This window comes from Amblyomma americanum, chromosome 4 (genome assembly GCF_052857255.1).
Source record: "Amblyomma americanum isolate KBUSLIRL-KWMA chromosome 4, ASM5285725v1, whole genome shotgun sequence".
In the NCBI taxonomy this organism is placed as follows: Eukaryota; Metazoa; Arthropoda; class Arachnida; order Ixodida; family Ixodidae; genus Amblyomma; species Amblyomma americanum.
Window position 1 is genome coordinate 67739360 of NC_135500.1, and position 26660 is coordinate 67766019.

A 26660-nucleotide genomic window follows, 5' to 3' on the forward strand; every position below is an offset into this window, starting at 1 on the left:
TTCGGACTGCTGGAGGACACCTCGTCACGCCGACTGGAATCTGCACGGCAAGAATAACCATTCATGACCGCACTTACCCTGCCACCTTCGTTATCCTCCAACAGTGTTCACGAGACATCGTTCTCGGTATGGACTTCCTGAACCAACACGGCGCAATCATCGACCTGAAGTCGAAGTCAATAACGCTGTCGGAAGATAAAGCGATACCGCCGGAGAGCCCTCATAGTCACCACACCTTGAGTGTGCTCGAAGATCAAGTGAGCGTCCCGCCTCGCTCCAGCATTGTTATTTCGGTCGGCACCGAAATACCCGCTGACGTAGAAGGTGTCATCGAAGGCGACCAACGTCTACTGCTAGACCGTGAAATTTGCATCGCAAGAGGGATCGCTCAACTGCATGAAGGGAAAACTGAAGTGTTGCTGACAAACTTCATCCAGGAGTTCAAGCACATCAACAAGGGAATGACGATCGCGTACATTGAGGAAATTCTGGACACCAGTAATGCATTTGTCCTCTCTGATTCCGCCGCATCTACCTCGACGACCATGGTTCCCGAACCAGACTACGACATTAATCCAAGTCTTAATAGTAGTGATTCAGAGTATCACTACTATTAAGCAACAGCTGCTCAGAAGTCTGCTCCGACGATACAAAGGCTGCTTTTCGACGTCATCGAGGATTCGACAAACATCAGTCACCAAGCATCGCATAACCCTTATAAAAATGAGCCTTGAATTTATGTTGACGCAATGTTGAGCATGTGTTGAGCCAGCAGAAATTCAATGGAAATTCAACTCGTGTTGAGTTTACACAACACTCACCCAACAAAATTTCTGTGCCCAAAAACTCAACACAAATATGGTGCATAATTTCTGTTGAATTTCTGTTGTTTTTTTTCAGCACCCACCAGAAAAATGTTCAACAGTAAATGCTTTGCAAGCATTCGTAGCACTGTGTGCGACGTCATGAGCTGTTCTGACAGGAGAATCTACTGCCATGTTAGAAATCGGCTGCTACTCTTGATTCATGCAAAAACAAAAAGGCACGAAATGCAGGGACAAATGCAAAACATACACGACAGACCCGAGCCACGGTGTCTCCGCGACGACGCCTCACCTCTCGCGCGATGCACACACCGTCGCCTGCAGTTCTTTCGAAAGAACGCACACACCTCTCGCTAAACCTTGATCCGTTGGCTACAAATGGACTTCTACCATGGACTTAGGGTTTCTTATTGACGGCGGAACTTATCTCCGATTCATCAAGGCGACTATTCAGTCCAAGACCCTTTTCTCAAGCATCACACCTTAGAAGAGCCGAGGACCAAGGCAGGTGAAATCTTGTACCCATTAAAAACCGGTGGGTAACCGGGGTCCAGCCTGGCACCTCCCAGATGCATTGAGTAAAGGAAAAATCTCGCACATCATTAGCACTAATGAACTTCACAAGAACCACTTGAAAGCATGCACAGTGTCTGGCATGCTGGCAGGTAATGCCGTTCTTTCTTGTTGTCGTAAAGTTATACCCAACCACACTTGCCTTACGAGCAATTGCAATGGTTCGACAAGATGGCATTCATCAAATGCTCTAAGAGATATGATAGAAAATGACATAAGAACTGAAATGTATGAAATGCTTATTTATTGCCTGCAACGTTCCTATACTTCTGCTTTCTCAAGATGTCAAGGTAAGGATTATGAAAAGCAGAAGCTGGTTTTTTGAATAGCTGTGAGTATAAATACTGCGGTGTTATCAGTAGCTATAGACGGATAAAACTAAAGATCAAAGCAGCAAATGCCCTTCATACGAGGCATGGGCCCTACCGATTGTTATGATGTCCTGGTTTATCCAGGATTAATGCCTGTGCACCTGCCAATTGCCTGTGATATGTCATGCTAAAACATGCAAGGGGAATAATATCGTGATGTCATAACAATTGGTTGATACTATTGACTTTAGGGCCTACTTTAAAGAGTACTTGTTACATCATTCTTTTGTTTAATCGCACTGCAGTAATTTATACATGCTTTACACAATATTCTTTAATAACAATATTGCTGCAGAGTAGGCAGAACACAAGAATGATTGTAATGTGCAGCAGTGTTGTGCATTTGTATTGATATTTAGAGGCAGGAATTCAGTTCAGCAGAGTGAAGATGGAATTCCGACAAAAAATGGTACCAAAGTACAAGGTTGAAAAGCGAGCAGTTTATTGCACACAAGGTAATTTTTCAAATACCATATTAAGATCTGGACACATTTCTCAACATTCATGGCCAGACTTACTTCAACACATAACGTCTGCACAACACTACGCCTTTAGTCACTATTTACACAACTGTACAGGCAATATTCATGAGCTATTTACAAGCACAGCAGAAAACTTCCAAAATAATGTGCATGCACAGTGTGTAACCCCTCCCCCTTTCCCTTATATTTATACCTCACATTTGTAAGAAATGCTCCCATGACACTTTTCTGCCAAGTGCTCCAAACATATTTACACGCACAGGGCAGCATTTAAATGGCAATTTCCACATGTATATTTCACATTCTGCTAACACTAGGTCTGTTTGATTCAAGTACACTCGCTGCACCAGTTCCTTAAATTTCTTCAGCAGAGCTATAAGCGTGCAGTGCAACTTCTGGTAGTTGAAATGCAACTTGGCACCGGCTGTTCAAAAAAGAATGGTTAAGTGCAGGCCAGGTCAACAACAAACAGCAGCCAGGTGTATGACACCCACTTAAACGGCTGGCAATATCTTGAACCATATGAATTTTGCCATAAACCAGCCTCATTGCACGTGCACATCATGGCAGCTGGAGCAAAACGCACGTGTTCTTTTACTGTTTACTGCACATGACCCAAGTGTCAACGTGCAAAGTGCTGAAGCGAAGGACCGCTCAGGCGACTTGATGAATATGGACTGACCAGACTGTAGTGATGATGATCGCAACTTTGAAGAAGTTGACTCATCTACAAATGGAGATGATAGGCTCCAACAACAGGCATTGCCTCAGACAAACAGCACTTTGGTACTGGGCACCCAGTGAGGCTGGTAAACAAGTATGCACATTCAAAGTCAAAGGAATATGATGGCTACCGCATAGCGAAGCAAAATTGGAAAGATCCTGAAGAAGTGCATGAACCACTATCTGCATCACGTGAAGAGAAAGCGGCAGCCTTGAAGAATGAATTTAACGCCCTAAATGTTTCAAAAACAGAGCAGCTTGTGCCACAACCAACGGTCTCACAGGTTTTCATATGAAAATTACCCCTCAGGGGATACATAATTGCTAATTACATGTGACAAAATGATAGCATAGCAGGTCCCCATGGACACCCGTACTACATATGTCCTTGCATGTGTTGGTTGACAGTTCGACGGCCAACCGATGGCTGGTGCAAGCTATGATTAGCAGTTCTGTGCTAGATGTGACACAAATTTTAACACGGTTAGTCCTGCACTGGTGCAACATTTGGGAGCCTACAGTCTTTTCTCCAGAAACTGCTGTCTCACTGAGTGTGACAGCAACACAACACCGCCAATAAGATGCATCAATGGGATCCTTATGCTATTACATAAAATGGGCAGTGCTTATTACATACATTGCAAACTGTGACTTGACGTCACATGCCTGGTAGCCAACTAATACTGTGGGCCCCTTCACCAAGGCTCTCAAACATACGAAAATTTCGGCATCAAGATAATGGACAAGGTCTTATGTCTATCAAGGAGAGGTGTCAGTGGTGTGGCACCTCTACAACAGCTGCTACCTATGACAGAACAAAAGGTACATATGGACTCATACAGACTCTAGCATTTCATTTTCATTCACTACACACAAGTAGAGAGATTCTGTGTCATTCAGATATATGCACTTTTTTAAAGACTGCGTCAACGATGCAACTTTGTGATGTACACTCTGTCTTCACAAACTGCAAATTCTCATCCAGGGGGACATTACTGAACACTGCTTGCTTTACACTCATGATATCAACATACACTTCAACATGATCACTTCTGCTTGAAGAATGACTGCAAGGTAAAAGGATTTTGACAATGCGACCAAAAAGCCCGTTCGAGAATACATAGGAAGTTCTTCTGCGAGATTTGTGGAGACCTGCAGTGCAGAATTTGAAAGGCCCAAGCACCATTTTTCAGAACACTGTACCACCCTCCACACGTTCATCTTTGCCTAAAAGCAGAACGCTCCCCACTTTAGTGAATTTCTTTCTCAGAGTATACCCTTTCATCAGACATCTAAAGTCGGATTCTAGAATGTGGCGCCCTTTTGGGTTTAGTGAGTGTGCTGACCATAGTGCTGAAAGTGCCTGCAGAATACAAAACTTCTGAACAATTTGGAAATGAGGGTATCGGGTTCCTTTCACAAATCTACATAGTGTCCTGTTCGTTGCCTCAAAAGGAAAAAGGGAATAACCCCACAATGGCCCCCAGTTTTTCACACTTTCCACGAGGTGAAGGAGGAGATGGGAGTTATATGTTAAGAAAATTTACCATTTCTTTCTGAATTCGGAGTTCTTCTATGTGTACTGACGGACCAAGCAGATAGTGCATCATGGCAACAAACCTTAACCAGTGCTTGTAGTGCTTTTCTGGAACGAAGTCCTTGAGCACAACAGGCAAATAGAACAACACCCAGTTCTTCCACTCTGATGCCTTCCATTCTTTGATCTGTGATAGTGACCTTGGGAGACTCGATATCTCCCATATAGGCCACATGAACAAGGTGCTTCGAACGAAGCCTAAGCACACCGCGTGCAAATGGTCAACTGCAAATGTAAAAAATGCAAGCATTGTCAAAACACTTGCGCTCTTAATTCCAAAGCTTGCCTGCTGACTGACCCTTGCCTTACTGGCATGCTCAGCAAAAGAATCTTGTGTCCTCGGCTTGGGCAATGGTGTGGCCGGTGGATACACACGGCAAAAGCCATTACCTTTAGCTACAACTTGGCCAGGGTGCTCACACCAAGCACAACCATTTGCCCCATTAAATTGAGTCATATTCATTACATCGCACCTTGCGACGCTGTCCACTGAACAGGGTCCAGGAAATGCCTTCGACAAGTATTTCCATCCTGTCCTGCCATGTGACTCCCTCAGCAGACAACTCATTTATTGCCTTCACAAATGGAATAAAAAATGTATTCATTACTGGCTTCCCAGACCCTACCCACAAGCCTGCCAAAAGAAGCTTCTCTCTCAGGTGCTTGTAAGGCAGTTCATTCACCATTACCAGCAGTGGCCACATACTCAGATTTGAACTCTCAAAGAGAGGCACACCATCAGTGTTGAAGGTGAGTGTGACATCATCGGCAGACAAAGGCAATTTATGATAATGAATGCTTTGTGTAATGTCTGCCACTTCGTATTGAACCGAGGTTCCCTCTCTTTTAGCCACTGTAGACTCTAGCAACTCTCAGAGCTGGCTTTTGAGGTCCATGACAAGGAAAAAGGAAGATTTGATAAAATTCTCATGTGTGTGCACTAAATTACATTTAGGACATGAAATATCTTCTCCTTCCATTGCCTCACCTATGTACTCAGTGCAAGCAGTACAGTAAAAGTGTTTCTTGTATTGCTTTTCGCAGGCAATAAAATGCCTAAATAAGGCATATTTCGATCCTGGGTATGTCACCCCCAAGGGAAAGTGGGCACCAATAAGTCGTACTAGGCTCTCTGTCGCCTCCTTGGAGCAGCCATGTCGCAAACTGTGAGCCATCACCATGAGCAAGCTTTCTGCTTGCGTTATATTTGCTCCTGGAAACAGCAAGTCATCCTAAAAAAAGAAAAAAAAAACAGTACACAACATTTGAAGTGCAATGCGAGGGTGTTCTGAGCAAACGAGCAAGGTTTCATGAAAAACGCTGTGCGTGGAAGACGCTCTTGTAACTGTACATTACTGCATTACCAATCGTCTTCATGACATTACAATGCATCTCGTTGCTAGACTGTATGCGTCTTAGGGAACAAAAGATAAAATTGCATTCAGAATGACTAGAAATTAAATGACAACACTTTCAAGCATTTCAACCACTAGTTTGTAGAAAAAAAGTGGTACACATTTGTGGCAATGACTATGTGAAGAGACCTCAAGTGTTCTCGTCAAGTGTGCTGTGCGGCCATACCGCAGTCCTCTTGACATAAAAAACATCTGCATTAGGACTGCAAATTGTCAGAAAGTATTGTAAGGCAGCGTACTGATGGAAGAGGCTCAAAGGCTTTTGAATTTTTTCTCCGTCTTAATGGGATATGATGAACGGTGCACCTGCACTTGTAAATGCAGATAACAAAGGGTGCCTATTAGTGACAGATAGAAACATGCTAAGTGATGTTTTGTTGTTTGGTAGCTTTCAGCATGAAAAAATGTGGTACTATCGAGATGCAACTTTATGTGCAACAAGCAATCTAGTCACACAGGAGCCTCTTACCCCCGAATGCAGAAATCTAACTTGTATCGCGCTTCGACTCAACTACGGTAAGTCGAGTTGAAGCACCAAGGCGGCTTCAGAACGCCCAAGTTGGGTTTCGTGTTTCATAGATGCTCAGCCTGACTTGCTTCGTCAAGTTAAGCGCGTGCTTGGAATGCGAGGGCGCGTTGCTCGTCTGGGAGTGAGAGTATTGAACAATCTGTTATAATAACACCCATTTCTCTCCTATAAAACAATTCATTTCGTTCAGCAGTCATCAACAGGTACTAGGTGTGACTTCTGCGGAAAATTGCTGACTATAAAAACTACATTTCAACGATACTCGCTGCTTCCGCTTGATTGAAGCTTCAGTCTGGCAACATGCCCCACATTGAGCCAATTCTAGTTGAGCCATAGCCAGTTTTTTCCATGCTTTTTCTTTGTTGCTCACGTGTTATACTGGCAAGTCTCTCCTGTACGCTGTGTTCACCTCACGGGCAGCAAAATGTCGCTCCAATCATCGCAAGACGACTCCTGCTCCCAGCGGAGACTAGCGCCTCGCTTTACTTTCGAGGAAAAAGAACTCTTACTGGGTTTGGTGAAGACATACCAGCATGTGCTAGAGTGCAAAAAAACCGACGTGTCGTCGCTGGCAAAAAAGAAGGCCACCTGGAAGGAAATTGCCGGGCTCTTCAACAGCCATCACGGGGTAACCCGACGGGACCCCAATCAGCTCAAGCAATGCTGGGCTAATATGAAGCAGAAGTCGAAGGAGGAGGACGCGATGAAAAAGAGAGATCGCCACAAGACAGGTGAGCGCGGCTTGCAGGCCGTTTACAAATGTTTGTTCCTGCATGCTTTGTATGCCATGGTTAAGGGCATGATTATTCTACTTGGGTCTGCGTAAGCAGCATGTACTGGAATGCATAGTTTTTTTGGTAACAATGTGATAACATGGAAATGGGCACGTAATAACCTTTCGGTGTAGTGTACACTGCTTTATTTACAAACGCAGATAAGTGCAACCTGCGTTAATCGTGTAAATAATGCAAGAGCAGTATCCTGTACAGCCTCCTTAATTGTTAAAAACTACATAGAATGTTTACTACATTCAAGTCAGTACGAAGGCATGCGATTTCTGCTACATAGAAGACGACGATGAGCGGACAGCGCAGTGGGACGGAGGGCTCGCGCCAGGCCAGCAGCGAACAGACAACGCACGATTTTGCTCGGGGTTGGTACCCTTCGCATACTGTCGCACCGCGAAGCGCAAATTGGGTGCACCGTAGTTCAGACGGTGTCCACACTAGCGATCTTCACGTTCATGAGGAAACTTGCCGCGCAATTTCGCTTGGTACTATCAAAAATCCGGAAGGCTGTACATACAGCTACCTACCTCGGCATAAAAACGGAGCGAAAACAACACGCAGTTGCATGCATTGGTATGCCTTTAGTTGCTTTTGTGTGGCACTTCATGAACAAAATATTTCAATGGCACATTGTCTATAAATTAAGGCTAGCGTCGCTGTGTGCGATTGTTTTTTTCTTTTCAGGAGGAGGGCCAGCGAAATGCCACGTGAGCGCTCAGAGCGAGCAGGTGATGGTTGTTGCCAGCCACATCTCGACCAGGGCAGGCAACGCCACAGACTCGGATGGGGGCATCGACCTGCCACCAGTGGCAAGTTTGCCTGTGATAAGGCTGCTGCAGCCAATGGTGGATGGGCCAGGCGATGCAGAATGCCATTACTCAGGTAAAGCACTTCGCATGTTGTTGGAAAACAGCACTCCTCTCTTTATATTCCTTTGATGACAGTGGCAGTGTGTACTGTCACGATTGACAGTGTTTCAATTTTTTATATTGCCTTGAACCTGCTGTGAGGAATGTAGGGTTCATCTACAACAAATTATACAAATCTCATTAATACAACACAGCGGAAAGCTGCTGTACATGTGGTTGGCTGAATGTTTGTGCAGATAAAGGCTGCATTGGTTGACAATGCGAAAGGATGACCTGCTCCAAGCTGCATGTTGTTGGACAGCACTCCGAAGGCATTTTGTCTTGACAGCCTACATTCATGTGAGTGGTATGGTGTGTTTCTGTAGTGGAAGGAGGGTTAACCGTCGGACACTGAGGGAGCGGGCATTCAGTGCTGCAACCTGAACTGCATTCATTATGACATTCTCACCTGATGTTTTTGAGTCTTGTCTGGCATTCCTGCCTCACTTTAAACAAATGCCAACTTTAATGCAGTTTCATTATACATGCACTCCTTCACATACATTTCCATATTTTTGTGTACTTGTACATGATGGTGCTCCAGGGATAAGGTAACAACATTCTTGTGAATAATGGTGCAGCTTGCCTATGTGTAATGCTCAAAGCCTTTTGGAATTGGGCTGCTAGTTTTAAGGAAATTGTTAGTTTTGCAATACAGAGGTTTCACTCGAAGCGTGTTTTCTGTAGCCCTGAATTAGGTTGCCTACAAGCATGCTTATTAGTGCAGACTGAAAAGTAGCACTAGTGGCTGCAGTGTGCACACAGTAAAACTGTGCAGTAATATTTTTGCAGGTAGCGTCAACAGTAAAAACTTCTTGCATAACAAAAGACTCAATTGTCACTTGTGCACACTTTATTTTTACAGTGCACTGTATTACATAAACATAAACGAGGTTGCAATACCAGCTATATGAATTGCACTGCCGATACAACACAACAACACTGAAACAGTATTCAGAGATTTTCTGATTCAGGACTCCTTTATTAAGACACGAGAAATAGCAGCTTTGTACTGTAGCTATTATTTTGTACTGTAGCCGATAATGAACATGCGTCCATTATCGGCTGTGGCTCAGGCTGCAGTATTTGTCACTTTTCTTGTATGCCCCACCTTAGCATTGGTATCGCATATATGCGGCGAAGCAAGCAGGCAGGCATTAAAAGAAAACCTTTGCAAAAAATTGAAAGTGGATTACCTCAGCTACTCCAGGATGTACAAAGTGAATGCTTCGGCGTTCATTGGCATTGACAAAATTCTAGACGCCGATGATTTTGAAGAAAGGAAGGGTGTATAACTGGCTCCCTGGGTCAGGGGACATACGCCAGTGCAAACTAGCAAATGTACTAAAACTGAAAAGAAACCCATTGAAAGAACAAAAAAGCTGCAGAGTTTGAGGATAACCACATGTGTAAAAACTCGTGGCCTGCGTGACTATCACTACAGTATCAGCAGAAATAATAAAGTGAGGTCACCAGGCATACTTCAGAGTGAAAGCTGAGGAATATGGCAGATTAAAACAGAACAACTAAACTGGGGCCCCAAGAAACAAAGGCAGCTATTTGGCGCTGAGAAGGGCAACTGATGCCTTAGATAAGAACATTATAAAGCTTTCGTTATGTCTCTTCACCATTTGACCTAACAATCTGTGCTGTTGAGTCAGACAGCTTAGGTTTGTCCAACTAATTTTTACCTTTTCTTTGTTACAGAAGACGAGTGGGAAACTCCATTCATGGATCAGCCGCAGTCATCAGTGGCTGCTCTTGGTAGGAGCGGGGCAACTCCAGAAGCAATTGAGCAAGAAGCAATCTCTTTTTTCCTGCTGTGCAACCTGTTGCACAACCTGCTGATGCTTCCAACACAGCTGCAGCAGGCTGCATTAGTGCTACAGTTGCTTCTGGAGCTGCCGCTGGTTCCACTACTGCTGAAGCAGTGGCCACTGGTGAACCTGCCAGGGCTCCAAGAGGGCGGATGGCCCTTTTAGAAAAGTCGGTCGCTGATGAAAACGACTTTAGAGCGGCTCTACTGCGAGAAGAGCACGAACTGCATCTTAAGCTGATGAGGGAAGAACACAAAAGCACTCTGGACGAACGGCACGAAAAAAAAATTCTCGACATCCAGAAAAAAAAATTAGAACTGGAAATATTGGAAATTGAGAAACAAATAAAACTCGAGCAGCTTCGTAGGCTGCGAGAGGCACCAGAGTAAACGGTGCCTACAACTAAAGAAACTGGAATGCTGTCTGAATGCTTGCACAAATATGTGGCAAATCCACATAACTGCACTTCATTTGCACATGTATGGTTTTAAGCACATGACTTGGGAACAAACATACAGCCCCATCACCGCTTTGCATGCAAGTCTGACAAGCTATCGCATAGCAGGAGGCAGGTAGGATGGTTGCGTGGTACTTCTCCTGCTGTTATGCCTATATGGCGCTTGTGGATCTTTGTATGCAAGCAGCAATTTATTCATGGAAATACGCATTGCTGTATGCTACAAATCTGGCTGCTCTTGGAAGGAAAAACCTCCCCTGGCATGGCTGGCAAAACCAACCAGTAGGAAAAATTGTAGGCCACATTGTTAAAGTTTCCATGTATGAAAAGTCTCAACAATCTTGGCTCACGCAGCAGTCAACACTACATAAATGCACAAAGGCCAGCACTGCTCTCTACGCGTTCCATTATCTTTGCTGTCTCACCTAACCTAAACACTTGCAGCTAGTGCCTCCTACTCAAGAACCTTAAACCTTTGAATGCAGTTCCTCCGATGCCGTCTACAAATGGGCCCATAGCTTGAGTCAATGAAATGCCACAGCCTGCCACTTTGCTGAAGTAATCTATTGCTTCAAAAATATGGCCAGCACATGCCTGTGACAACCCGCACTAGGCATGGAAAAAAAAGACTAAAGAAACATGCGTCCAAAAACACTTGCTGATGGCACCCACGTTCTGCTATTTCGAACCCCGCCAAACCATGTAACAATTTTAAAACATGCCAGTTCTCGATAAATGGAACCGGTACTGCTCCAAGAAGGCCGGCTAAATGCAAAGTTTAAGCTGCGACAGCCAACCAGTACCTGCAGGTACAAATCAAAAGAACTGCTAGTCTACGTGTTTGCATGTGAAAGATTTCACTACAGCACTTGCAAGCTAGAAGTAACTACCAAGTCATATCGCAAACCATTAATTGAACCACAAAACAAAATGTTGCAAAGACTACTGGGGTCATAAAAGTTATCTTTCAGTAGTCCACCATGACTGCAGCAGCAACTTTCCAAACGTCAGCAGTGCCTGCACACAATGATCTTGACTAAAGTGTTGGCTCATGATGGCTCACTTATGACGTAGTGTTCAGCCATGCAAAGCAAGGCGCCTAAAAAACACCAGGTGCATGTGGCTAGAGTACAATGAATATTGAGTGCAACTGCTCGCAGACAGATTGTACAGCCTTTAGCAACTGTTACAGGAGCTCTATGTACTACCATGACCAGGCGGCAGAGGCCCATAAAGGTCGATGCCCACACGATCAAACGGACGGGCAGGGCAAAGTAAGGGCTGCAATGGTCCGGAAAAGTGCTGCGGTGGTCACTTGCGGCGTTGGCAGTCAAGGCACAAGCGAATGTACTTTCATAGAAAGGTGTACAAAGGTATACAAAGGTATGGTCTAAATTTAGTTATTGCCCACAAGATGGCCACAAACATTCTTTTCCGGACACGGAGTAATTGATCTTGGCCTTAGACAGCGTGCGATTGGCACAGGCGACAGCATATTCATGAAATCCAGGCTTCCGTTGTGCAAGCACAGCACCAATGCCGATGCCACTAGCATCCGTGTGAATCTCGGTTGGAGCGTTCTGGTCACATTTCGGTTGCAACAGTGCCATTTCTCAGCTCCAGGACGGGGTCAGAGCACACCTCCACCACTTGCAATGGGTTTTTCGGGCACAAAGCACGGCACAAAGCACTGAACGGCGTTCACAGTCAACGGTTCCAGCAGCACCAACCGGAAGCACGCGCTCGCCGAGAGCAGTCCCGCTGCCATGTGGGCACTTCTTCGTCATTACAATTGTGACATAAAAACAAAAATATACTCAATACATAGAAAACATGCAAGAGCCGAAGCTTAAACTGCAAGCCGGGGGAAAGAAGAAAAGACGAAGTAGCAGAACTACCTGCTGTTAGGAACCATAATTCCATGCCGCTACCAAAGCAGCCACACAAATGTTCGCTCTGTGGAAAGGTGCAGAAGCCTGACTGTTGTATTTCACCAAATCTGGGAATTTTTCACATGTGTGTAAGCAAAGCCGCCAAGGCAGCAGCTCTTAAGACAAATGAACTGAGCGCCATTAAGGCCCTCAGCAGCAGGTTCAACAAGATCTTTTCTGGTATTCGCCTCCTGCAAGATCAATACAGCATTTTTGAAAAATAGCATTTGGAATAGAACACTATAGCAACAAATGCAGGACCTAGAAGTACAAGAGTAGCAGCTTGTTAGTGCAACAAGCTCACAACATAAAAGGTTCCAAAGCTGAGAAAAAATTCTGGTGTAAAGGGGTGTATCCGCAGTGCAGGTCTGTGGTCGTAGATCAAAGCGCGTCATGATGAGCACACTCTCAGGAGCCACTCAGGATCCACCGCTGCACTTCGCCAACCTCTTCATCCTGCCGCTCGAACTGCTGCCAGTCATTCCCATTACTCTAAAATTTCTTTAGCTCCTGCAGAGAAGTTGGGATACGGGTAGCATGAGCAACTGCGGATTATAAACATACTTGATTCAAAATGCATGGGACAGTGTTGAGGACTGTGCATTTCTTACTTATGTGAAGCTCTTCTGGATGAGCACCCGTCGTGCCTGCATTCCTGACAGGCTGTCGCTGACAGCATCAACAGGTGGAAGGTACTGTGGCCACCTTGCTGCTGTCGTGCTGGTGCGAGTCGGTGGAGTGCCCTGATTGGGAGCGCTTTGAATAGGAGGCTGCGGCTCCTTCATTAAGCATGCAAAGTTCTGCAGGGCTGCACAAGCTGTTATGATAACTGCAGCTTGTTTCGGCTTGTGCTGGAGCCCCATATCCAGACAAGGGAAGCGGCACTTCCAGACACCGAATGTCCTTTCGACCACATTCCGTGTCTTTATGTGGGCTTTCTGGTACCTGCATGCGTAAAAGAATATTGCATTGATTTAATGCCACAGCTCGAAAGTGTGGTCAAGCTTTGTCCACTTTGTCATGCACTGTCATTGGAAACATATTAACTAACCTTCCTTGCGGTGAATTTGCCGGGCCAGGGTCTGACAGCGGTGTCATCAGGAAAGGCTGGCATGCATAGCCAGCGTCTCCCAGCAGCACTCCAGGCACCCGACCCTCCTCGTGGAGCACCCGCAGGCGGGAATTGTCGAATATCCGACTGTCATGCACAGAGCCTGGCCAGTCGGCAACAATGTTAAAAAATTGCAATTCGGGTCCGCTAACAGCCTGCACCAAACAAACAAAAAGACCAATCAGCAAAGGCAGGGCAACATACGGCACCTTCTACTTCTTCAACTCGTAATGCAACTGTTGACACAATAGCCTATCTTTGAGAACGCGCAGTTCTTGAACAAGCGTGAAACCCGCTCTCGAGCGCAAGGGAGCAAAAAAAAAAAGAGAGACACGACAGACAGTGATTGCGTGCTGCTATAGCGCCTAGAATGCAGTGGCATACTCTTCACGGAGCATGGAGAACGAAGCTACATTATAAAGCAGTACTGGCTTTAAAAGAAATTTGTGGGCCTCGATCGCATATTCCAAAGAGACACATTTCGCTATTTGTCAGCGCTCGACGCAAGCATGCTTGTTTGGTTTTAGGTTTTAGGACTTCCCAAAGTCAAGCTACGAAGGAGGCCGTAGTGAAGGGCTCCGGAAATTTCGACCAACTGGGGTTTTTCAGCGTGCACCGACGTCGCACAGTACACGGGCCCCTAGCGTTTCGCCTCCATCGAAATGTGACCACCGCGGCCGGGATCGAGCCCGTCTTTCGGGCAAGTAATCTTATGATTGTACGTTCGTAGCACCGCGGTGAAATAAATAAAATGACAATACGTCCACTACGCGAACGAATACGCATGAGCTGAACAGTCGTAACTGTTCAGAGAACTTCAATTTTCATTGCTCACCTGCACATTGATGGAGAAATAGCCTTTGCGGTTTCGGTAGACTTCCGCATCTGCGCCACCCGGGCTGTTGATGCGGACATGCGTGCAATCTATGCAGCCGGTCACACCAGGGAATTCAGCGATGTTGTAAAAGTCCCACATCAGCTTTCCAAACTGCGAGGCAGCTGGAAACTGCACCAGCATCGGGCGCAGGTGCTTGGCAATCAGCAAAGTGACCTTGCCAACTGCGCGGCACACCGTGGGTTGCGAAATCCGCACCAGATCCCCGGTGACGGTTTGGAAAGTGCCGGCCCCGTAAAACCTCAAAGCCAGGAGCAGCTGCAGCATCGGAGGCACAGGCTGTCCCCTGTTGTCGGGACTTTCACGCAGGGGCAGCATGGTCAGCAGCTCCCGCACGGCGTTCTTGGAGAACCGATAGCGGGCGAGGAACTGCTCGTCATCGTAGAGTTCCATGAGGTTCCCCCGATCACGTAGCGCTGGCCGTGGAATCTTCGGCAACGAATGGGCCTCAGAAAATGCTACGTCCATGGCGTGGCAAGCGAACTCGAACGCAGCTACCCTCCGTGCGACGTCCGATCGGTAGGTGGCCATATTGGAAAAGACGACGAAGTCAGCATCAAGCTAGGTTCTCAGCCGACTTGAAGTTGGACCGAAAATAAATCGAGCCAAGCCGATTGCAAGTAGCATTTCAAGCTGAGTTTGGTTTATGAAACAAGATGGAGCTCACTTGAGTCTGAGGGAAGTTGAGTTCGAACCAAGTTACATTTCTGCATTCGGCGGTTACGACTGCCACATCATTTAAATACTGCATATAAGAGCATGTAAGCCAGACTTCAACATCTAGAAGTGCGGCCTCAAGCAACCGGACAATAATAATTTTTCCATTTTTGTTGTTACTCGCTGGTGCTACAGACTTTTCTTCCCGACAGTACATAGGTGCACAGTTGTCCATTTGCTGACACTTGAGGCAAGTGCAACACATGTTAAGCTCTCTTACAAAGGGATAAGAACTCTGTGGCTTCTTCATCTCTTAAACAAGGAACAGCATTTAAATTGAAAAATACTATATTTTCCTGTCAACATTGCATGGGGGCTCTTAAAAAGAAACAGCACTTAAAGTGAAAATAACCTAACTATAAGGTTCTGCTATAAGCTCCTGTCAAACAACATATAATCCGTTATGATCCATAGCGCAGCAACAAAACAGGGGACAAACACAAGCGCTAATTAGCGCTTGCGTTTGTCCCGTTTTGTTGCTGCGCTATGGATCATAACGCATACCCACTAGCCCGAACCGTCACCTTGTTAAAACATATAATCCATTATCCCTTTTCATACTGCAGTACAGTACGGTGTACTGATAAATGATCTGGTCTATCATCAATGGGGTATAACATCCCAAAATGACTCTGGCTATGAGGGACGCCATAGTGAAGGGCTCCGGAAATTTCGACCACCAGGGGTTCTTTAACGTGCACTTGCACTGCGCCTCTAGAACTTCACCTCCATCGAAATTCTACCGCCGCGGCAGGGATCTAACTCGCGTATTTCGGGTCAGGAGCCGAGCGTCACAACCACTGAGCCACCACCGTGGCTAAAGAATACACACGACTGCGTGGCCTCCACGCTTCGTGAAACTCTACAACCGACTGACGGCGAAAGCAGCACCAGGCGCATGCCTGGAAAAAGCAACCAAGCGTACTAACGGCGCATGCTTCTTCTCCTGAAGTCTTTTCTCGCCAGCTTTCGCGGCAGCGCTTCGCGAAACTCGGAGGCCACGCGATCGCGTGTTCCCTTAATTCAGCAGTTCACCGCACATGCAGAAACAAATGGCAAGGGCTGTTATCAATTCACCAGTCCGCTCATCCGGTGAGGCCTTGTGACATTCGGGTTCATGCGGTTCAGGTTCGCTTTCTTCGGACGAGACGTCGACTTCGTCCGATGAGTCGGCTTCGTCTGATGAGATATCGTCGGGAAAAGCGCCTTCAAAAGATTCACAAGAACGTGAGCGGCTGTGCGCAGTCTCCCCAGCACAGGCACCAGAGCTGGAATCTGTAACGCCGGCTGAGTTCTGTTCTTCATTACTTGCATAGGAGCTGCTTTCATCACCTGATTCATCCGAGTCACTATCAGCTCGAGAAGCTGATGGCGCGCCAAGTAACTCCCGCTGCTTGAACCTGCACTTTGAACGATGCGGAACCTCGGCCGACGAGTCCCATAAGTATTTACTGTACTGCCTTTTCGGAGGCATGGTGGCAGCAAGCACAGTATCAGGTTAACTGGAGATTATATTGGGCAGGAAGCTTTATATATCTTCCGTGTTATGGTCACCCCTGCTTTCCAAGAAGCTTTCAAAGGATCGTCGGTCGCTTCTACCAGTAACAAAGGAAGGGCGCTCGCATGAGCGCTCGGATGTTGTCATCGTCTGCTATTTATGACGGCGCTACTGGCATTCGCGTATGCAATTTTTGAACGCGGTTTGAAGTGCATGTGCTAGGATAAATGATTACTCTCCTCTCACTGCCTACCGGTGCATTTTTCCTGTCTTATTATTTTGAAATCTAGTAATGAAACGTGCTTGAAGTAAAGTAATGACAAATGCAATCTTGCCCAACAGGTTGACTGTAGTGCCACGCCAACCGTAGGTGCCCTTTCCTTGCGGCAAAAGGCATGAGTGCAGCCAAATACCGCACCTGTAATCCCAACCACCCAAGCCGAGCCAACAGGCCCTCTGTGCGGTCCAGTCGGTTCAGCAGGTGCTACAGGAAGGCCTCGTGTTTCTTCTCAGTCCGTGACAATGAGCCACATCTTGATAAAATGGGTGGAGGAGTCGAAGTGGGATGTTTACCCTATTAAATTCCTCGCGGACCCTGCCATCGGCATCCGGCTTCTAACTGAAGAAGGCGCCATAAAAAAATTGAAAGGATCAATTGTAAGCGTTTACTGGAAGGAGGGCAAGCAGCCGGCGAAATCTGAATTGCTGTACCTAGGTGAGTGCTTACTTGTATTTCTTTTGTGTGTTTAGTCAATTTTACGCCTTTTCAGGTAGTGGAGTTCATTTGCATTGTTTCTGTCAGGTAAACAAGCCTCACTGGAAAAAAAAAAGTGGGAAGCTTGCCGCGGAAGCGCCAGAATGCGTGGACAGGCGGAGAGAGGACAGCCAACCATCAGCCGGGATGGCCACGTGCAATGTGCGTATCAATGATGCTGTTACGTGTGTTCTTTGCACTGTCGTTCATTTCAAAGCGATTTCAGTTCAAGGGGGGCCGTTTGAATATTGGTGCGTGCGCGGTGGCGAACGCAATATCAAGGATAACTGTGGGCATTTCACCACAGATGCTGCTATTGTAACATGCTTTTAATGCGGGGCAATTTACTGTATCAGGTTTATTAATAACTTTGTTCCTGTGCCTCTTGATGAGCAAGGAATCAAAAATGTGTTCCGCGTGCATTCGCAACCTGCAGGCAGAAGTTGCATATGTAAACCCTTTACTGCCTAGGCCGTCGCTTCTTTTTTCTGTGTGGGTTTAAATAGTGCAACATATAAATTTTGCCGCAAAAGAGGACGGAAAGGCAGGAAACCAAATACTTTAGAGGACATCCAGGCCTGGGCTGTTTGTACACACCTGAGAAAAAGTAGAGACCACAAGAACGGTCACAGAACTGCATGCAAGGGCTATAAAGTAACGAACTGCTCAGGGCTTTGTCAAGGTCTGTTGCCAATTATTGCATTGGCGCAGATGGTAGTTTGTTGCATGTGCTTAGCAGCCCAAACCTAGCTGATGCATAGGTGCCCCTGCGCTTGCTGCTACGACGATGAGTTGCTAATCATTTGTAATAGCATGATCTACAATGCTGCATTTTGCTGCTGATGGTAGGGCTTTTTGTGTGTGGGGGTATGCACTGATCAAATTATCATCAGACTAACTATGCTACGTCCACTGCAAAACAAAGGCCTCTCCTGCTTCGCTTAAACTGACCCTGTCGGGTTCCAGGCATAGTTAACAATGTCTCCTTAGAATCTTTCAAACATCTCATAACGTCTGGGTATAGCTGTGTAAACCTGTGCAGTCATGAAATTTATAAGCATGAGCACTGAAGTGCATGCCGAGCAGCCTTTAATTCTGCTTGTGGTGATGCAAGGCGATTGCTTTAAAAAACAGTAGAAAGGGAGGTGCGTTGCTCTGTTTGCCAGAAGCAGGCAAGGCAGCAGAACCCTTTTTGCCACATTGTGAAAAGTAGCCACTGCGCATTGCCACAACTAGGGTTTGTAGCTACCTGCCATAGGTTTCTGTGTTCACGACAATAAGTTCATTGATTGCACTGCTGTCGGCACACTTAACATGAATGCTTGACAGCATGGCTTGGACTGACGCCAGTTCGATTGAGCGTTGGCCACTGTTGCCGAGATAATATCTCAGTATGTTTACGGCAGCTAACCACAGCCGGAGTTCAGCTCGATTTGACAGGTCGACTTGTCTTTCTCCTGTGTCTGACCGGCGGGGGAAGAGCACCCACTTGACAGGCCTCTTTTGGGACTTTTCGGTCGTGCCTGCAGTCTCATGTGCACCCGAAAAATGTTGCGGCTTGCTTATCTCAGCAAAGCAACATGGTGTGCGATGGCTTGCATGCCTTTCGAGTTTGGCCTCAAAGTGCGCATCGAAGGGTTCTTTGCAGGCCGGCTGCCTGCATAGTCCATGCTGCTCTGGAGATCTAGTGTAAGGGCTTAGGAACTACATGTGTCTTGAGCTTTCTATAGAAAGACTCGTCGATGCGATTCAAACTAAGCTTTTAATAAAGTGGAGTTTTGGGCCAGTTGGTGATTCATGACTTCCAGATTGCCTTAGCATGAGACAAACGAGGACAAGAGAGGGACACAAGACGAGCGCTCGTCCTGTCCCTTTCAACACAGACTGCTGTACAGGGCAACACTCATCAATGACGTCTCGTCTGGAGTCTCCAAATCTGCAGTGTCATTTCCGCGATGTTCTAGGTTATCCGCAGTCTCCTTTTCGCACTCAGCGCAGTTCCTTAATATTTGGGCACCATTCTTTCCATTCAGCATGTAGAAAGTGCAAAATATGATGGACCTCAACCCTAGCATTACCACTTGTATAAGTATTATATTATTGAACAAAAACCTGCAATGCTCTAAACGCTCCACTACGGTACCTGTTTCTTCCTTTCTTCTTTTAGTCCCTCCTTTATCCTTCCCTTATGGCCGGGTTTAGGTGTCCTGTTCAGGTGTCTGCCGATATGTGAGACAGACACTGGGCCATTTCCTTTCCCCAAGAAATCAATTTTCAATTTTCTGTAAAGGGTGTGATTCCCCCAGCCTAGCAAGCATTGTGCAAAGCCTGCCATTTCTAGCCTGCAAGACAGCAGAAAAATAAATAATTTCAGGGCATATGGCAATAAAATTGGTAGGGTTTTCAAGGGACTATGCAATAAAATAAATGAGATTACATAAAGCAGATGAGAGATAGGCATTTCATCACTCGTCACCCCAACGCAAGAATTTTTAAGCTAGCATCAATAACACCGAAGATATAGACAATTTAAAATTACGCTCCTCTCCCCCCTTAACTCATACACGCGGGGCACCAGACAAAAATAAAGAAAACAGCTCTGGGACTGGGCCCCGCCTATGAATACGTCATCCGCTGACGTTCCTTTTGCAACTTCCGGTTGTCGCTCCTAGCACCCCAGCAGCAGCGTCGGCGGCGTGATTGCGGCGCGCGTCGGGTTTCTTTGCTTGTCGTCTGTTGTAGTTAGCAGTAATAGACCGGGACCTCAAGGCGCGACTGCTTGCTCTTACGGCCGCGATGTGCATCGAGCCCTATGCGTTCACGCCGTACCAACTGAACGCCAGCGACAACAGTAGCGACTCTGCGAGCCACTGCGAGTGGCTCCGGAACTCCCTACAGAAGGAGGCGACAGAGGAAAATTGAAACCATATGCGCGAAGGCAATGCCCTGGCTCGCGCTTGCCCGAGAGAGTCGTGCGATGGCACGAGCAGACGATTTTCACGGCTACCGGAAGTGTGCCTGTGACGTCGTGGCTGCCGTCGCTCCAGTGAATGAGAGCGTGTGGTGGCCAGGCGACGGAATGGGTACAGTGACGTCTTTTTTCACGATATAAGTTTAAAAATCGGTCACTACGAGGACACCAATCAGCCCGCAAATTTAAAAAAACAAGGTTTTTAAAAATTCATAATAAATTGCCGGTTCAGTTTTGAAGACTCATACTTGGTGTGAATGCTTCTTAGCATCACATTGAAAATATTTACAAGTGACATTATTCATTGCATAGTCCCATAGTCCCTTTAACGCAGTAAAACTGAGTAGAGGTTATGATTTTGCTTTGCTGGGCCGTCGACACATCTGGGGACAATATTACACTCCTGTTAAGCTTGTCTGATCTGTTTGCACTGCAACAGCCGCAGCGGTGGCTGAGTGGTTATGGCGCTCAGCTGCCGGCCTGAAAGACGCGGGTTCGATTCCGGCCGCGGCAGTCAAATTCCGATGGAGGCGAAATTCTGGAGGCCCGTGTACTGTGCGATGTCAGTGCACGTTAAAGAACCCCAGGTGGTCGAAATTTCCGGAGCCCTTCACTATGGCGTCTCTCATAGCCTGAGTTGCTTCGGGGTGTTAAAACCCTATAGACCTATTTGCACTGCAGATGTGCAATTCACGGCATAACTGTGTTCTGCAGTTTAACACGAGGCATGTTTGGCTGCGGTGATAGCCTAGTGCTCTCGCGCAGCGGCTTGCAAATCTGATCAGTTCACCTCGCCGCGGGTTCGACTCGCAGTGGTGGATGTTATCTTGATTTCTTTTTAACTTATCCAATGTGTCATCGCTATTGCTAGGAAACTGCACAAGATCCAATGATCACAAAATTCCTGGTTGATGTTAGTGAGCATAACAATGCTTTTGCACTAAAAGCTTATGGGTTGTATGTGTACTCGCAGGTGGTATCGAAAATCACAGATAGCAAGTGAAAAGGGTGATGTCATCAAGCGTCCTTATAGTACAGCAAGCCGAGCACAGCCACTTCAGACAATCGTATACATGTCGTTCCACTATACAAACCTGCCACTGGCCGACCTCCATGTGGCGTCATTCATGACCTGACAGTCATACCAAAATTGTGACGCGACCTTGTGGCGCGTCGCAGCGCTGACATCAGTCCAAGCCAGCCCAAGCCGTGCTGCCGAGCGTTCATGTTAAGCATGCTGATGGCGGTACAACCTTCTCGTTAAGCTTAATTACAATAGTTGCCAACCTCTCATTAAGGCTGCAGAATTCCTTTTTGTTTCCAGGAATGTCACATCTAGCTCTCACCTTGCCATTAATCAGCAACATAGTACGGTGTCACCCATGAACATTTTATATGCTTCATCTGCCCTCCTAACATCACTAAACCCTAGATATCCAATACCTGGAAATTCTCCTAACACTGCCGGCCTAGCCTCACTCTTAAGGTTTTTGCATTACATGTTGCCAGGTTTAGTTTCAAATGGCAGCCTGTCTGGATCGAGCGATTGTTAGGACTCTCCACTGCATTGTTGTTCAGAGTGCCGCCTTGTGTAGTTGCTCTGCGGCTGCTGGGGATTGAGAGCTAGAGTTTGATTGACTGCAATTAGCCATGGATTAACCACAATGGCATAAAGATTGGTTGATGCCAATGGATAAAGGTCCTCCTTTGGGGCATTTTGCCACTTCTTTCTTGAGCTGTATCTGACTGTAGTAGATGCATAGTTTATAGCCAGAAACTCAACTGTGAGAGCTTTAAAAATTTCAAAACCGCCTTCACTGCTTTCCTGTTATATTAATGTTAGGTACAGTGCACTACAAACCTTGCTTATGGGGGTGGGGACAAGGGTCCAAGTGGTCGGGAGGGTGCACTCGCACTCAAACCGTAGGCAGTCGCTAAGTAGGTGCCCGATCCGCTCATCAAACCCGTAGTTCTCATGTCCAGGAGAGTCTGCCATTGTGATGAGGTGCGAATAGGCATTTGTAAATGCTAATCTGAGCCACTGGTGACAAACAACGTAGAATCGTAGTGGGAGAGGTCATATGTGTTGTATCGTAGTAATGATAATTAGCAATGAAACAGTACAAGTAGCATACAGTCGAGCCGATCGGTATTCTCCTACTTCGTCGTCTTCTCTCCCCCCATGCGCGCGACTGCGTGCCGCGCAGTTGCCACACTTCATCTTTATCACATTTCCGCCGCACTTAAAAAAAAAACAAAATGTCTAGCGGATGTCATAGTCTTTGAACCATGCGGGCCGCTTCTTTTTGCGAGTACTTCGGCGAGGCGGCGCAGGAGGTGAAGCCGCAGTTGCCGCTGTGGATTTACTACACGAGGGTTGAGGAGCGGCTGCAGATTCCGGAGCGGGCGGAACGGCTGGCATCATATGGATTGAAGGCGCGGCCGAAGAAGGACCCTGGACTACGGTTCTGGACTATGGACTGGGCGGCGGCATTCGGTTGCCGTCGATAGGTGGCGAAATATCAGCGAAAAGAGCCGCTGGAGCTGAGGACAGTTGCTGCTGAACTACTTCTGGGCGAACCGCAGAAAACTTGGACGAGTGCCACACTCGCCCATCATCCAGCAAATAAGATGCAGGTCCACGCTGCTCCACAACCTTCCGAGGCTCCGAAAACCGAGCTGACAGTTTGCCTCGCACATTTGGTTTGCGGACACGCACGTACTGGCCAATCTGAAAGTCACGACACTGGGCGCCACTCCGCTGGTCCGCATAAAGCTTGTATTGCGCTAGTTTCTCGTCAAGCCTCTGCCGCAAAAGCTTAAGTGCTTTTGTCGGATCCATTGCGAAGGACTGATCCGGCAGTCCTACGACGTTAAGTCTTGTGCGGGGCAACCGGCCATGAAGTAGGACAGCTGGTGCAATTCCTGTCGTGGCATGGGGCGTACAGCGGTAGACACCGAGGTAGTCCACAATCGCTGTACGTAGGTCGCGTCGCTCGCACAGAGCTAGCTGAATGTAGGACTTAAGCACTCGATTGAATCCTTCAACGAGTCCATTAGCTTGGGGATGGTACACTGAAGAGTAGCAATGGCGTATCCCCCGTTCGCGGAGGAAAGTTTGCATGGCCATCGATGAAAATTGAGGTCCGTGGTCAGAGACAATCTCTTGAGGGTAACCCTCACGAGCGAAGAGGCCAAGCAGGAATTCTTGAACGGTTTGAGTTGTGATGGCATCAGCGAAGACAACTTCTGGCCACTTACTGTAATAATCCATGAGAGTAATCGCGAAGCGGCAGCCACTGGGAGCTTGGTCGAAAGGCCCCACGATATCAATGGCAACCTTATCCCAAGGTTTCTCTGGGAAGGCGACAGGTTGCAGAGGAGCTGCCACCGGACGAGCCGATTTGTCACAGGACTGGCACACGACGCATGTCCGTACCATTTCGTCGACCTGCTCGTCCATTCGCGGCCACCAGTAGAGCTCTCGCAGTCGACTTTTCGTGCGGCTGATCACGGGGTGTGACTCATGCGCAATGTCCATGAGGCGTCGTCGCAAACTTTCGGGAATGACGAGCCTGTCACCTCGGTACAGGACGCCTTGCACGACGGACAGCTCCGAGCGCAGGAGATAGTATGGCCTAAGGTTCTCCGGTAGGGATTTCTTGTCCGGCCATGTCGCCGATGTAAACTGAATGGCTTGAGCAACTGCCGCGTCGCTGATGGTTGCCTCTTGAAGCTCTTGTAGAGTCACGGCTGGCGATAGCAGGCAGACGAAGTCGTCGTCACTGGCGTCGAACTCACTGGGCTCACTGCACGATGTGGTCGGTAAGGGAAGGCGAGACAGAGCATCCGCAACAGAGTTGTCATTGCCTTTGCGGTACTCTACAGTGTAGTTGTAGCACAACAGGCGAGCCGACCAACGTGAAATTCGCAACGGCCGACGGCCCGTTCCTTTCGTCGACAGCAAAATGACAAGTGCACTGTGGTCGGTGCGTAGAACAAAAGGCCGGCCCCACAAATACACGTGCCATCGTTCGCACGCCCAAACGCAAGCTAGGGCGTCACGTTCACCAACAGAGTACTTTCTTTCTTGGGGTGTCAAGGTACGGGAGGCAAATGCAACAGTCTGCAGGGAATGGCCGTTGTCTTGCTGAAGCACTGCCCCAAGGCCATATCCGGAAGCGTCAGTCGTTACGACCACGGGAAGGGCAGGATCAAAAAAATGCAACACGTCACATGACGTCAACATGGACTTCAGGAGTTTGAAGCTTGAATCCGCAGCAGCAGTCCAAGTGAAGGAGGAGTCGCTGCCTCGAAGTAGGGCACGCATAGGCTCAACGACGTCGGAGTAATGCGGAATAAACTTGGAGTAGAAACCCGCAAGTCCAAGGAGGGAGCGAAGCTCGCTGATGTTAGATGGAGTCGGAGCCTTCGTAATCACCTCGATGGCAGAAGAAAGCGGAAACAGTCCTTCACCGCTGACAACATGCCCCAAGAAAGTGAGCTTCGGAACATCGAAGACACATTTGTGGTTGAGCTTGAGTCCGGCTTGGGACAGGCGCTCGAGAACAGCCCGAAGGTTGGTCAGGTGCTCCTGTCGGGAGGTGCCATGGACTATGATGTCGTCGATGTAGAAGAGGACACCTTTGCACCCTTTTAAAATTAAGTGCATCATCTTCTGAAAAGCCGAAGCAAGGCCAAAACACACTCGTTTGAAGCGAAAGAGGCCATCATGGGTAATGAATGTGGTCAATTCCCGACTCTCAGGGCTAAGTGGTACTTGATGGTAAGCCGAGGCAAGGTCCAACTTCGAAAAACGCTGTGACCCGGCCAAGCTATGTAGAAGTTCTTCCGTTTGAGGCAAAGGAAAACTGTCGACCACAATAGCCTTGTTCGGCTCACGCAAATCGACGCACATTCGGATGGAGCCATCTTTTTTCCGAGCCACGACTATGGGTGAAATCCACTTGGAAGCGTCGACCCGTTCAATGATGTCTTGAGCTTCAAGCTTCTGGAGTTCCTCGGACACCTGCTGACGAATGGCAAACGGCAGCCGTCGGAGCTTGCAAGCAACAGGAGAAACGGAATCCTGCACTCTGGCTTTGTGCACGTAGCCACGAGCAACCCCGAGTTCCTTGGAGAAGAGATGTTCGAAGTGTGGACGTAGCTCAGGAGGTAACAGAGGCGTATCAGGTGTCATGGAAAGACATTCCAACGATGCACCTTTGATCTTCATTTGTAGAGCGGCAATGGAATCCAGGCCCAGCAGCGTTGTGCCTCCCGAGACAACGTACAACAGGATGCAGGCGGTACGGTCGTGGAACTTTGCTGTGGCAACAAAACACCCTTGGACTATAATCCGAGACTTAGAATAGTCCAATAGTTGAACTGCAGTTGATTTAAGCGGGAAACATTTAGCGAAGAATCGGTGGTATAGATCTTCAGAAATAATTGACACAGATGAGCCGGTGTCAATCAGGAAGCGGATGAACTTGCCTTCAATCAGGACTGAGGCGAAAATTCCGTTTTTTTGACTTTCAACATTGAGAATAGACGCACTGCTGGAGCCATCCGGCATCGACAATGTGTCAGCAGTATCTGCAACTTGCTGAACTTGAACAGGACGGTCGGACGACTTGCAGAGAGAGTCGAAATGGCCCACCTTGCCGCACCGACGACACTTGCGGTTGCGGGCTCGGCATGCAGGGTTGTTCGCTAGGTGAGTTGTAGAACCGCAGCGGTAGCACATGCGCTCTGGTATTGCAGCAGCAGGTTGTGATGGTTGACTTTGGCACTTGCAGCAATGGGCCTGAGGTGGTGTTTGTCTCGATCCGCGCTCGCATCTCATACGATGTACTGGAGCGTCCTCCTCAGCCAATTCCCTGGCTTCCCGGGAAGCTTGCTCACACTGTCGAGCAAGGAGCATGGCGCGCGACAGAGTCAAGGAGGAGCCTTCCATGAGTAGGCGCTCACGCAGATGGCAACTCGAGGTCTTCTCCACCAGCTGGTCCCTGATCATATCGTCCGCCATGGTCCCAAACCCGCAGTCGCCGACAAGGCTGCGAAGGACAGCGACGTACTCATCGGTTGTCTCTCCTGGAGCGTGAACTCGACGGCGAAAGCGATGACGTGCGGCGATTACATTCACGGACGATTTGTAATGCTCCGACAGGATGGATATCGCCGCATCAAATTCGTCAAGGCGGGGCGCCTCGTCACCGGAGTGCGAAACCGCAGCTGTAGGCGCTGGAGTGGACGACGGCGGCGCCAATGTCCGAGGCAATTCAGCAGGATGGCCT

The 26660-nt window shown here is 47.6% G+C and overlaps 2 protein-coding genes across 3 annotated transcripts in view; one reads left to right on the top strand and one right to left on the bottom strand.

The window, feature by feature from the left end:
* The window catches only part of LOC144128023 (uncharacterized), a 185909-nt gene that overhangs the window by 10332 nt on the left and 148917 nt on the right, over window positions 1–26660 (bottom strand). The gene's annotated exons all lie outside the window — the stretch shown is intronic.
* Window positions 129–10963, top strand: LOC144127661 (uncharacterized). The gene is made up of 5 exons (XM_077660607.1): window positions 129–257; window positions 438–498; window positions 7987–8184; window positions 8500–8510; window positions 10030–10963. Exons 1-5 carry the CDS (start codon window positions 129–131, stop codon window positions 10414–10416), a joined length of 786 nt encoding a protein of 261 aa, XP_077516733.1. The 3' UTR covers window positions 10417–10963.

What these genes read in the sequence shown, in the direction of transcription:
- LOC144127661 (XM_077660607.1), top strand. Translation starts at nt 129, where the DNA reads ATGGACTTCCTGAACCAACACGGCGCAATCATCGACCTGAAGTCGAAG. An exon ending in TGAGTGTGCTCGAAGATCAA is followed by an intron (nt 258 to 437) that starts GTGAGCGTCCCG and finishes AACTTCATCCAG; the next exon opens with GAGTTCAAGCACATCAACAA. An exon ending in TGAGGAAATTCTGGACACCA is followed by an intron (nt 499 to 7,986) that starts GTAATGCATTTG and finishes TTTTCTTTTCAG; the next exon opens with GAGGAGGGCCAGCGAAATGC.